This window comes from Hylobates moloch, unplaced genomic scaffold (assembly GCF_009828535.3).
Source record: "Hylobates moloch isolate HMO894 unplaced genomic scaffold, HMol_V3 SCAFFOLD_21, whole genome shotgun sequence".
Classification (NCBI taxonomy): domain Eukaryota; kingdom Metazoa; phylum Chordata; class Mammalia; order Primates; family Hylobatidae; genus Hylobates; species Hylobates moloch.
In genome coordinates, this window is record NW_026652296.1 from 25,448,700 (window position 1) to 25,462,132 (window position 13,433).

At 42.6% G+C, this 13,433-nt stretch overlaps 1 protein-coding gene across 4 annotated transcripts in view; it reads left to right on the top strand.

Moving 5' to 3' along the window:
• The window catches only part of LOC116460942 (ubiquinol-cytochrome-c reductase complex assembly factor 1), a 114,649-nt gene that overhangs the window by 63,019 nt on the left and 38,197 nt on the right, over window positions 1–13,433 (top strand). For all 4 annotated transcript variants that reach the window (XM_032142290.2, XM_032142292.2, XM_032142291.2 and 1 more), the window contains one exon: window positions 5,338–5,446. In XM_032142290.2, coding sequence (XP_031998181.1) covers window positions 5,338–5,446 — 109 coding nt within the window. The remainder of the gene's footprint in view (window positions 1–5,337; window positions 5,447–13,433) is intronic.

Consider the following 13,433-nt stretch of genomic DNA (forward strand, 5'->3'; position numbering starts at 1 on the left):
AGTGAGGAGCGCCTCTGCCCGGCCACCCATCGTCTGGGAAGGGAGGAGCGCCTCTGCCCGGCCACCCATCGTCTGGGAAGTGAGGAGCGCCTCTGCCCGACCGCCCCGTCTGGGAAGTGAGGAGCGCCTCTGCCCGGCCACCCATCGTCTGGGAAGTGAGGAGCGCCTCTGCCCAGCCACCTATCATCTGGGAAGAAGTGAGGAGCGTCTCTGCCTGGCCACCCCGTCTGGGAAGTGAGGAGCGCCTCTGCCCGGCCGCTCCGTCTCGGAGGTCTACCACGGAGGCCAGAAGCAATGTGGGGGCTGGACGTGTTGGCTCACGCCTGTGGTCCCGGCACTCTGGGGGGCGAGGCGGGTTGATCACTTCGGGCTAGGAGTTCGAGACCAGTCTGGCCAACATGGCGAAACATGAAAAATACAACAGACAAACTAACCAACCAACTCAGTGACAACAAAACAGGTCTACCCTGGAGTCATACTCTAATTTTTTCTATTTTCCTCCCTTTCTGATCCTTTATCCCACTTTCTTTTTCTTCCTCTTCCTTCTCCCTCTTCTTTGTCAAATAGAGGATTGAGTTATTATCACTGATCCATATAAAGTCCCTCTCTCATTTATTTTAACTCCCACCCCCCATTTCTATTCCCCGACTTCCCATGTGCAACCTTCCTAATATGTTTGATACGCATCTTTTTGTTTGTATGTATTATTAGAAAATGTTTATTGTTTTTTTGTGTGCAAAAAAAAATTAATTAAAAAAAAAAAAAGAAAGAAAGTGTCTTCATTTTGCCTTATCTTTTCAACTGGATAACCATTTGAGCCCACTGTTATCTGTAAGGGCTATAGAACAAACTGTGTTGTGAAACAAAAAACACTTCATCCCATGTTGATACAGTTAGAAAGTTTATGGTCTGAGAAAATCTGTGCCTTTTAAACCTCAGAGGGCAGGTGTATTAACAAACTACAGAATTTTCAAATAAATGAAGAATTCCATTACCTCACTATTGCTGTTGATGAATTGGCCCCTGACAACACTTAAGCATCAAAACACACAGCGTCTTTTCAGGTGAGAGGCTGACATGAGGGATTTGATTAACTTTTAGAAAAGTCTTATGAAAAAGGACTGTTGAACTTTTCCCCAGTTTGTTTCTGCTGTGGAATATGCTCTGTGTCCTATAAAGTAGCCACATCTTTTTTCTGTGACCTGTTTCATTATTGTCACAAAGTGCTTTTTTTTTTTTTTTTTTTTTTTGAGATGGAGTCTTGCCCTGTTACCCAGGCTGGAGTGCAGTGGCGTGATCTTGGCTTACTGCAATCTCTTCCTCCCGGGTTCAAGCGATTCTCCTGCCGCAGTGTCTCGAGTAGCTGGAATTACAGGTGCGCGCCACCATACCTGGCTAATTTTTGTATTTTTAGTAGAAACAGGGTTTCACCGTGTTGGCCAGGCTGGTCTTGAACTCTTGACCTCAAGTGATCCACTCACCTCAGCCTCCCAAAGTGCTGGGATTACAGGTGTAAGCCACCACACTCAGCCTACAAAGTGCTGTTTCTTAAGCACTACCTCGGGTCAGAGGTTACAGTATTTTGTTTTTTTGTTTTGTTTTGAGACAGAGTCTTGCTCTGTCGCCCAGGCTGGAGTGCAGTGGCGTGATCGTGGCTCACTGCAACCTCCACCCCTCGGGTTCAAGCAATTGTCCTGTCTCAGCTTCCCAAGTAGCTGGGACTACAGGTGTGTACCACCACGCCCGGTTAATTTTTTGTATTTTTGGGAGAGACGGGGTTTCACCATGTTGGCCAGGCTGGTCTTGAACTCCTGACTTCAGGTGATCCGCCCGCCTCGGCCTCCCAAAGTGTTGGAATTACAGGCGTGAGCCACTGCGCCTGGCCTACAGATTTTGAATCACATCAATAAATCTCATTTGGGATCATGTAGTCAGCCTTCTTTTTATTTTCAGATGGAATCTCACTCTGTCGCCCAGGTTGGAGTGCAGTGGTGCAATCTTGACACTGCAACCTCTGTCTCCTGGGTTCAAGCAGTTCTCCTGCCTCAGCCTCTGGAGTAGCTGGATTACAAATACACACCACCACACCTGGCTAATTTTTGTGTTTTTGGTAGAGACGGGGTTTCACCTTGTTGGCCAGGTTGGTCTTGAACTCCTGACCTCAGGTGATCCACTGGCCTTGGCCTCCCAAAGTGCTGGGATTATAGGTGTAAGCCACTGCACCCGGCCATGTCGTCAACCTTCTGTCAGATACCCGAGTTCCCACCAAGCATTGATTCACTTCTCAGTGACAGGCAAATTCTCTACTTTTTGAGGTTGTCAGTTTCATTATTCAAATCTTCAGACACTCAGGCCAGGCACAGTGGCTCATGCCTATAATCCCAGGGCTTTGGGAGGCTGAGGTGGAAGGATGACTTGAGTCCAAGAGTTTGAAGTTACAGTGGGCTATGATTGTGTCACTGCACTCCAGCCTGGGTGACAGAGCAAGACCCTGTCTCTAAAATTAAAAAAACAAAACTTTAGACATTCCTGTTAGTGAGCTTTTGATTTTGCTGTTCAATTTTGAGTATATCTTTCTCCCTCTATGGCCTGCCCATTGGTTCTCATTCTAACTCTTTGGTTTTATTTGTTTGTTTGTTTGTTGAGACAGGGTCTTACTCCGTTACCCAGACTGGAGTTCAGTGGCACCATCATGGCTCACTGCAGCCTTGACCTTTCGGGAGGGATCCTCCTGCCTCAGCCTCCTGAGTAGCTAGGACTACAGGCATGCACCATGCCACCTGACTAATTTTCATATTTTTTGTAGAATCGGAGTCCAACTGTGTTGCCCAGGTTGGTCTCAAACATCTGGGCTCAAGTGATTTTCCTGCCTTGGCCTCTCAAATGCTGGGATTATAGGTGTGAGCCACCAGGCCTGGCCTGATTCTCTTTGGTAAACAGTTTAATTGCTTTTCTACAATATTTAAGTCAACTTTCCTGTTTTTCTCCAGATTAAATATCTTCTGGTCTTCTTAAGATACTTCTAGTCCTCCTATTTCTTAAAATGTAATGTTCAAAACTGTGGATAGTATTCCAAATAGGTTCTGGTTTGTGTTGAGTATAACAAAAGTCTCACTTTACACATTGATGGTATTATATTTGCATTACTGTATCTAAAATCACATTAATTTGGAGGGCAACATTGTTATCCTCTTGATTCCTACTGAGCACATAATATCAACTTAAGCCTGTAAGTCTTTTCACACATAGGTAGGCATGACTCATCTGTGCTGTACTTTTACAGTTGTTCTTTTAGACTCAAATGCAGGATCCTGAATTTATCCCCATTAGGTTGATCTTGTTAGATTCAACCTGTTGAAGTATTTTTGGTTCATGGTTGGATCATCTGGCACATTTGTTCTCCTGCCCAGCTTCTTGTCACCTGCAAATTTGGTAAATATGTTTTCTTTTCTCCATCTTAGTTATTAACAAAGATGTTGAGACAGGCCAAGCTGTAATCATTTCATTGTACCATACTATTGCTGGTAGATTTTAATTGGCAAGATCAATTGTGTATGGACATAGAATTGTCAGGTTGGATTAACTATTCCATAATTATAACAGGAATTGTCTTTTAGATGAGTAATCCTATTGTAGCTGCTTAATAAGCTATTTAATGAGAAACAATAAAAATAAGTATAGTCTGCCAGGCACGGTGCCTCACACCTGTAATCCCCACACTTTGGGAGGCTGAAGTGGGAGGAAGTCTTGAGCCCAGGAGTTCGAGACCTGCTTGCACAGCAAATTGAGACCCCCATCTCTACAAAAAAATAAAAAATTAGCTGGGTGTGGTGGTGCACACCTGTAATCTCAGCTACACAGGAGGCTGAGGCAGGAGGCTCCCTTAAGCCTGGGAGGTCGAGGCTACAGTGAGCTGTGTTTGTGCCACTGCATTCTGGCCTGGGTGACAGAATGAGACCCTGTCTCAAAAAGGAGAAAACAAGCACTTTGGGAGGCTGAGGCGGGCGGATCACAGGTCAGGAGATCGAGACCATCTTGGCTAACACAGTGAAACCCCATCTCTACTAAAAATACAAAAAAATTAGCTGGGCATAGTGGCGGGTGCCTGTAGTCCCAGCTACTCGGGAGGCTGAAGCAGGAGACTGGCGAGAACCCGGGAGGCGGAGCTTGTAGTGAGCCGAGATGGCGCCACTGCACTCCAGCCTGGATGACAGAGCAAGACTCTGTCTCAAAAAAAAAAAAAAAAAAGGAGAAAACAAAAAAGAATGAACTATGATCATGTATGAGATGAGGAACTAGTTTGAAAAGTTGGGGACCCTGCTTATATTCCTGTATATAATAAAATATAATTCTTATATGTTTAGATTATGTGAGGTCTTGAGCAGAAAGCCCTCTGGACTGACTAGAGGCAAATGTGGTATAGGGGAAAAGGTCCTAAACTTGGCCCTATGGTGTTTGTTCATTTATTTATTCAGCAAGTGTATATTGAGTGCCTACTGTGCTTAAGCCCTGGAAATAAAATGTTGACAAAAACCAGACTTGATCTTTATCTTCAGTAGAGCTTACATTCTAGTGGGGGAAACAATTGGATAATTACACAAATGTAATCATAATACTTTCTGTGATCTGTGTTCTGGACAAGTGTTGTCCAACAGAAGTATAACGCAAGCCATGTATGTAATTTAAAATTTTCTAGTATCTACATTTGAAAAAGTAAAAAGATAGATTTTATATAACCCAGTATATCTGAAATATTATTTCAACATGAATGCAGTATTAAAAATTGAGATATTTTATATTCTTTTTCTTCAACTAAATCTTTGAAATCTTAAACTTGTGCCACATCTCAGCTTTGACTAGCCATATTTAAAATGCTCAATAGCCACAGGGGAGCCACTGTATTGGACAGCACAGTTCTGTACCCAGTTTTATGGACTCTGGTGTTGGGCAAATTACTTTCCGTCTTTAGGACTCCTGCTTTCATCAGTAAAATGAAGGATTCAGACTTGTTTATCTTCTAACAACAAAATGTGGTTCCCTCCAGGTATGAGGGAGCCTTCAGAGGTGCCCTAAATAATCTGTACCTCGATCTGGGTGGTGCTTGTGTGGGTGTATGTATAATACATAAAAATTTATCAGGCTGTACACTTAAGATTTATACACTTAATAGTATCTTTGTTATATCTCAGTAAAAAATTTTTTTTTTAAATAAGTTCACTTCCAGTTTGATTTGATGCCCTTTGCTAAACTCACTCTTAGATGAGGAGACCTTCATTGGATATGTGTGATGTGAAAAATGCAAACAGCCAAGACTTTTTTTGTCTTCTTCCCACCCAGGATGTGTCTAGTCCGAATGAAGCAGGAAGGCCGGAGTGGGAAGTACATGTGTCGTATCATAGTTCATTTTATGTGGGAGGATGTTCAGCAGCGCGGCAGAGTCATGGGGGTAAGTGAGTGCTGTCAGATGCTCGTCCTGGACAATTCCAGAGAAGGGTTTGAGTTTGGAGTTTTATCTGTTCTAAAATGGCCCTGCTTTTAGATTTCTGTGAAATGCTGTCTAATATCAAGTAGCAGTTCAGCTAAAGTTACTTTTTCTCCCTCTGTGGAAACCAATACTCCACAGATACTTTATGTGTTTGTACGCATTATAGTGATTTGTTAGTGTGAAGTCATCTTGTATGGAAATGGGATTGTAAAGCCCAAATCATGGTGATAGGAGGGATGGATTTTGTGAATGGAGGGAATCAAATGATAATCCAGTTAAGGATACTATACCTTTGACACCAGTTCAGTATTTGAACCAGTCATTCTATAAATTAGTTCTGATGGGAGGCCCTGGTATGGGGCCTGCACTGTCCTCAGGAACTGAAACTCAAGCTCCTTGATCACTGGCAACCTAGAAGAGTCTGGTAAGATACCTACTGAAAATGTACATTAGTACATTTAATAATTAACCTGAGAAAGAGAAATATATTGTATATATATGTCACATGGGATGTAATGACAATAGAAAAATGAAACCAAAACACTAGAATATAGTTGGTTATACGGATCATAGCGTGTCCAGAGTTGGTTCCTTCTGGTGGGTTCTTAGTCTCGCGACTTCAAGAATGAAGCCGCAGACCTTCGCAGTGAGTGTTATAGCTCTTAAAGATGGTGTGTCCAGAGTTTCTTCCTTCCTGTGGGTTCGTGGTCTCGCTGACTTCAAGAATGAAGCCGCAGACCTTCACAGCGAGTGTTACAGTTCTTAAAGGTGCTGCGGACCCAAAGAATGAGCAGCAGCAAGATTTATTGTGAAGGGTGAAAGAACAAAGCCTCCACAGTGTGGAAGAGGACTCGAGCCGGTTGCCGCTGCTGGCTGGGGTGGCCAGCTTTTATTCCCTTATTTGTCCCTGCCCGTGTCTGCTGACTGATCCATTTTACAGAGTGCTGATTGGTGTGTTTACAATCCTTTAGCTAGACACAGAGTGCTGATTGGTGCATTTACAATCCTTTAGCTAGACACAGAGCGCTGATTGGTGAGTTTTTACAGAATGCTGATTGGTGCATTTACAATCCTCTAGCTAGTCACAGACCGCTGATTGGTGCAAGTCCCCACCCGACCCAGAAGCCCAGCTGGCTTCACCTCCCAATAGTATCCTCTTCTGTTTATGTTGTGTATTTTCTGTATCTAGATCATGTTTTAGTAGCTTGTAGTTCCCTGTTACTTCTCATTTCATTGTCTCCCAGCTTGGGAGCATCCAAAGTAGAAACATGACTGGGTCATGAAATGGGTTAATTTAGTTTCTTTCATTACAGGGCAAAATTGTCCCTGTGGACTGAGAAGTAAACAAAGTTTATGGACATATTATAAAAGTTACATATGCTCATAGAATAGAAATCAAAGAGTAAAAAGTATTGAGTATAAAAAACAAGTGTCTTTTTTTCCCCCCAGTCTAACTCCCCAGAAGTAACCTTTTTTATTTTTTGTGTTACTTTTTCTTACCTTCAAGGAAGGAGAAAAGTAACCATTTTTGAGTTGATGCGTATCCTTCGCCTGAGAGCTATCTTTGTAATCATCCTCTTTGGTTCCTTTTTCATTTTTTGCTTTCTTACTGTCTTAGCTGCTGTGTAATATAGGGGAAAAAAGTATTTTTTCTGCTCTCTCACTCAATTACAATTACACAGAAGGTTTCTGTGACACATTTTTGGGAGTTTCTCCCCACACAGCAAACAGGCAATCAGTTCTGGAGAGAGGTCACCAGGTGGGTGTCCTCTAACCCACTTCAATTCCAACATTGTGTACTCGGAGATAGTGTCAGATCCCACAGGTTGAGGGCTCTGCCCCCAAGACTGCCCCCAACTTGCCACACCAATTGCAAGCTCCAAGCTGTTTTACCTGTGCTTCTGGCCAACCAATTATAAATTGGGGTTCCCCACCCTTTCCTTTGGTTCAACTAATTTGCTGGAGCAGCTCACAGAGCTCAGGGAGACACTTATTACATTACCGGTTTATTATAAAGGATATTACAAAGGATACAGATGAAGAGATGCGTAGGACAAGATGTGGGAAGGGGTGAGGAGATTCCATACCTTTCCTGGTGTGCAGCTGTCCAGAAACCTCCACCTGTTCAGCTATCTGGAAGTGCCCCAAACCCAGTCCTTTTAAGGGTTTTATGGAAGCTGCGTTATGTAGGCACAACTGATTAAACCACTGGCCACTGGAAATCAGTCAGCCTCTCTGCCCTCCTTGGAGGTTGGGAGATGGGACAAAGTCCTAACCTTCTAATCCTCCCTTGGTCTTTTCAGTGACCAGCCCCTACCCTGAAGCTACCAAAGTGCTGCCAGCCACCAGTCAATCATTAGCATACAAAACGACACCACTTTGGAAAGGCCAAAGATTTTAGGAGTTGTATGCCAGGAAAGGAGTTGAAGACCAACTATATATTTCACAATATCACAGCTGCCCAGAGTGAGATCAGCAGCCTTTAAGGTATTCATCCAGCTGAATGTTCTCACATGCCCTCAAATACTTACCACCCAACTCCGTGGCAGCGCACAGTGGACATAAGGTGGTGTTGGCAGTCTCAGTCCTATTTAATGATGGCCAGAGATACTCCTGGTCATCCAAAGCCCTGGCCGACTGCCAGGCAGTTATGCAGTAGCTCTTTCTTTAGTGAACCTGTTCTTATCATTGTTGACTAAACTCTGTTGGAAGTTGTCTCAGTAGCCATATGGGCCACAGCTGTCTCTATCCTGAATAGCTTAATGAGCCATAGATTGCTGACTCCTGGACTGCAGGAATCTTTTAGTTGCCTCTCCCCACAGATGAATTTCCTCCTGGACCTCCATCTCTCTTCATCACAGTAGTTAAAACTTGAGCCTTCTCCCATGTTACTTCTTATGCAGTGTCCCTTCTACTTAACTGTAAGTTTTATAAAAGCAGAAAACCGTCTTATTCAGTTTTTTGCTTATGCAGTAAACATTGAATAATTATCAAATGAATAAATAATTGTCAATAAATGAATATATTGAATACCAGCCTTTGGAATTCTTTTTTAAGCTAACATTTATTAGATAAATCATACCTGCTTTATTAGTCTCTGATCCAAGTGTGTATCAGTGCAGTCCTGCAGGAATTAGGGGAATTTTTCCCCTATCGCATTTTATCTAGCTGTTTTTTCTATTTGGATTGTTGTAGATAGGGTGCTGCCCCATAAAGGGAGTGTTTTAGATCAGCGTTTCTCATACTTTAATGTGCCTATGGTTCACCTGAGGATCTTGTTAAAATACAGATTCTGATTCAGTAAGTTTCAGGACAGGGGCCAGAAAATCTACAGTTCTGAAAAGCTTCCAGGTGATGAAGATGTTGCTAGTGACGCAGGGTGGGGTAGGGGACAATAGCAAGGTCTTAGGTGGTCCCCCAATACAGGCTCTTAAATTGCTTTCATGAAGAGAAGTGCCCAAATTCCGATTTAGTTACAAAGACTGTAAGTAAAGGATGATGGTTTTAAAATAATAGAGATTTGGAAGAGTTGGGGAATTACTATGATTGCTTTCTGCTATAGTTGACTTGATACCTCCTTTCTAACCTCGTGGCATAAATAGACACACCTTATATAGGCAAGACAATTGTATATTAACCAGTGGGTTGTGAGTGTATGCATGGGTGAGTGTGAGTGCATGTGTGTGTTTGAGGGAATCTCAGTCTTCCGTGTGTGTACAACCTATAAATGGGACACGTGGCTAGGGAGAAGTAATAGGCGGTGTAGAGCCAGTCTGGCCTGGTTCTCACCCTGACTGGCAAATCTTTCCTCTTCTGTGCTTCAGTTTCTGTATTAAAAGAAAGGTGGGGACAGGGGAGGCCTAACTACATGAGCCCCAAGTTTTCAGCTTTTTTTCAGCTTGAAAATCTATGGTTTGAAGGTGGTAATTTGCAAATCTTTCTCTGTGTTATTTGGCATCCCAGGTGTACCTCTGTAAGAAAACTCATATAAAAAGTAGAATTTATAAAACCAATCAATGTAGTAGTGATTTTTCTCATGCCAAAAACTTAGAGGTGATTGCTTTGAGTGGACTGGTGTGTGGAAGATCAAGAAATAAGAGAGCCACTTTTGAGTTAGTGATGAATAATAAATTTGCATCAAAAACTCCTTTGAAATTAAAATTCTATTCTGATTTGGTGGGAAAATTTTTATTTTATAAAAAGTTGCTTTTCACCAACTTTTTGGAGCCCAACTATTGTGAAAAATGGAGCAGACTCATATATCATTGTGAAGCTGGTACAAAAAGCAGGTGTTAAATTTGAGGTTACAAAAATCACATCAATAATTTAGAGTGTTCTGACTTAAAAAAACATTATTTGGGATTTAAACTTATAAATTAGCTGTGGAAATAAAGTTCATTATATCACCTCATCTGGTCTAGCTTTATTTCATTAACTGCTTCTTAAAAATCTTTGTGAGCTGAGTTGCAGCTGAAGAGGTTGGAGACCATTTTTCCTTGGGCCTTTGCCGCACTCCTGAGTGTTGGTAAGAGTAAAGAACTAAGTCTTGACACAGCTGTAAAAACAGACATCGCCTTTGGCCTCAGCACTTTCTCCTGGTGCAGGCAGATTTCAGATGTAAATTTCACTTTCTGCCTCTCCTACTAATGAAGTAAGTTTCTTTTGCTGGGTTTGCAGCCAGGTGTGTCCAGTCTTGTGGCTAACCAGGGCGCTTTACTTAATTTTTCCATTTGTGACATTTCAACCAAACTTAAAAAACAAACATAAAAATTAGCTCACGGCAGTGGCTCAAAGTGTTAATGGTAACCTTAGGCTGGCTAAACAACTTCCTCTCAGTTCTGCCCTGCCAGACATCTCCACCTTGTGGCTCACAATGAGCAGGCTCAAGCTTTCCAAGACAGAGATGGGAAGGGATGGGAGTGGGCTGTAGTTGAGAAATTACAGTTTACCCTTATCAGCGGTCCCTGGCATGCCTGTTGCCTCAGTGAGACTTCTGGAATAAGAGGAATGCACCTTCCGTCACCTCATGGTCCCCTGCTCTCTCAGTAGCAGAGCTGCTTGGTGGGATGGTGCAGAGGGCCTAGGAAAAATGGAGGAACTGTGGGCTGAACTGGACTCTTGTGTAATTCTGCCTTGCTTCTCAGAACCACCATTTTGCTTTGTAAGGTCCTCTACGATCACACTCCAGACCACCTCTCCAAACTCATTTCCCCTAGTTCTTCTTGAACCTTAAATATGTGAAACCTACTAGCACATGTGCCTGGCACTTAGTAAGCACTCAGTGAACATCACATTCCATCCTTGCTTCACATACCCTTCTCTCCAGCCAAGCTGAATTCCTTGCTATTTTTGTCTTGTGTCTTTGCTCACTCCATGCGTACACCTAGATTGCCCTAACACCCCAGCCTCAATTCCTTCACATCCTTCCACAGCTAACTGGAAGCCAATCCCAGTTTCCCCTAAGGCAGTACCTTAATGATTTATATCTACCCTTCTTCCAGCTCTTACTCTTTCTATTTTGTATCACTGTCATTCACTTATGTTGACTGTCTTCCAGTTGAATTCCTGTGGTGCAGGATCACATACATCTGTCTCCAAAGTGCCTGTTATTGCCCTTTTCCTGAATAGGTGCCCAGTAACTATCTGAAGAATGAAAGAAGCCAGTCCCGCAGGCCCAGAATAAGTACTGGAAAAAGTAGGGCAAGGAGATACCGTTTTTTATTCTGAGGATATTTGTTTGCTGTGTTAGTCTGAAATATTGGAAGAAAAGGAAATAAGAAATCGTTTCCCCCACCATCAACTGTTCAGTTCCTTTTTCCCATACTTTCCCATCTTCTAATGGAATTACTTTATTTTTTAAAAACCCCAGTTTATACATAGGGTATATTATGTTTCTTTCTTTCTTTTTTTTTTTTTTTTTTGACGGAGTCTCTCTCTGTCACCCAGACTGGAGTACAGTGGCGCGACCTTGGCTCACTGCAGCCTCTGCCTCCCGGGTTCCAGTGATTCTTCTGCCTCAGCCTCCTGAGTAGCTGGGATTACAGGCGCGCACCATGCCCGGCTAATGTTTGTAATTTTAGACAGGGTTTCACCATGTTGGCCCGGCTGGTCTCGAACTCCTGACCTCAGGTGATCTGCCCTTCTCGGCCTTCCAAAGTGCTGGGATTACAGGTGTGAACCACCACCCCCGGCTGGTGTTTTATGTTGCTAAACTAACAAAGGCATTACCTTTTAGGAGGCTTTAGTTTTTCTGAAAATTTCCTTTCAGGCCTCTGTAATCACCACCTGTCACCAAATCTCCTCTCTTTCCCTACAAAAATTTTCAGACCTCTTCTATTTTACAACGATATAAAAATGTTACTGTTTTGCATCTCTAGGTCAGAATCAAAACTCACTGCCAAGGGTATTGTTTTTAAAGACAAGGAGCACATTAAAAGGTATAGTTAGCCTGGGCAATGTAGGGAGACCCCATCTTTACAAAAATAAAATTAGCCGGTTATGGTGGCACATGCCTGTGGTCCCAGCTCTGCGGGAGGCTGAGGTGGGAGGATCGCTTGGGCCAGGGAGTTCGACGACGTTGCAGTGAGCTGTGATCGCACTATTACACTCCAGCTTGGGTGGGGGGGAGAAAAAGATGTGAGTGTAACTAAAGGACAATCCCTTGGGCTTGAGGCCATGAAAATAAGAATACATGTTCTCAGATACCAGTTGTTCTTTTGAAAGTTTCTAAAATGGCCTGAGCTGTTGGAGTGGATAGTCAGTTATTAGGGGAAAGAAGGCTAAATTCTAAGAAGTCAGAGTAATTCCATTTTGGGATTGGCTTACGAATTTAAGCAGGGTCCTACAGAAAATGTACCTCTGTAGATACATGCCTTTCTTTACACATGTTTCCTACCCCTAGGCCGTAAGAGGTAGCAAGAGTTCGAGGAGTAGATGCCTCAGGCAGTTTTACAACTGGTCAGATGCATAGGTGCATACAGTCAGGGTGCCAGTCCTGTCCTTCTGAGTGGCACGTCGGACTCTGCATTACTGCAGCACTACACCAACTTCAGAGATAGAACTTACCGTGGTGTACTGTAATTATTGGTTTATATAGATCTCTCCTATTAGAGTGGGTAAGGATGCATATAGAATCCTTGTAGTTACATAGGAGAACGTGCTTGTTCTTAGCAGATACATATTGAAGTATTTAGGGGTAAAATGTTTTGATATCTGGAACTTATCTTCAAATGGTTTAGCAAAAGAAAAGGATGTGTAGATGTATGGACAGAGTAAAGCAAATGTTGCAAAAATTAAAAATTGTGCATCTAAAGATGGGCATCTAAGATTATGCAAAATGCTTAATCTTTTGCAACATTTGCTTTATCTCTACCCATACATCTACACACCCTTTTCTTTTGCTGAACCATTTGAAGTTGCAGATATCAAAACAACTTATACAAGTTTTTGTTGTATTACTCTTACATCTTGTAAAAATTTTTTGAAATTCTTCAAAGCAAAAAATTGGAGAGAAAAGAAGTATTCATGTTCTGGCTCCAGCCCATTCTTCTAGTTTAATCTGCAACAAATCATACCCCTTCCCTCCAAAAAAGTTCAAGTGCATGCACACAAATACATATTCTTCTTATGCCAGACTTTCACTGGTGCCATAAGTGTGCTGTGTTCTTTTATGCCTCTAAGCTTTTGTTTATGCTATTCCGTCTGATCTGGTCTTCTCCCCTGTCTGCTCACAGCACTATAAGACACAAGCTGGATAACACCTCCTCCAAGAAGCTTTTTCCGGTGTTCACCAATAAAGTTAATATATCTGGCCACTCCCTTCTCTGAACTTACCATGGTGTGCTCATGGTTTATGTAGGTCACTCCTGTTAGATGGGATAAGGATTCTTGGATTTCTGGTGTCTTAAACCACATGCCTACCATAGTCACTACTCAAATATGTGTTGGG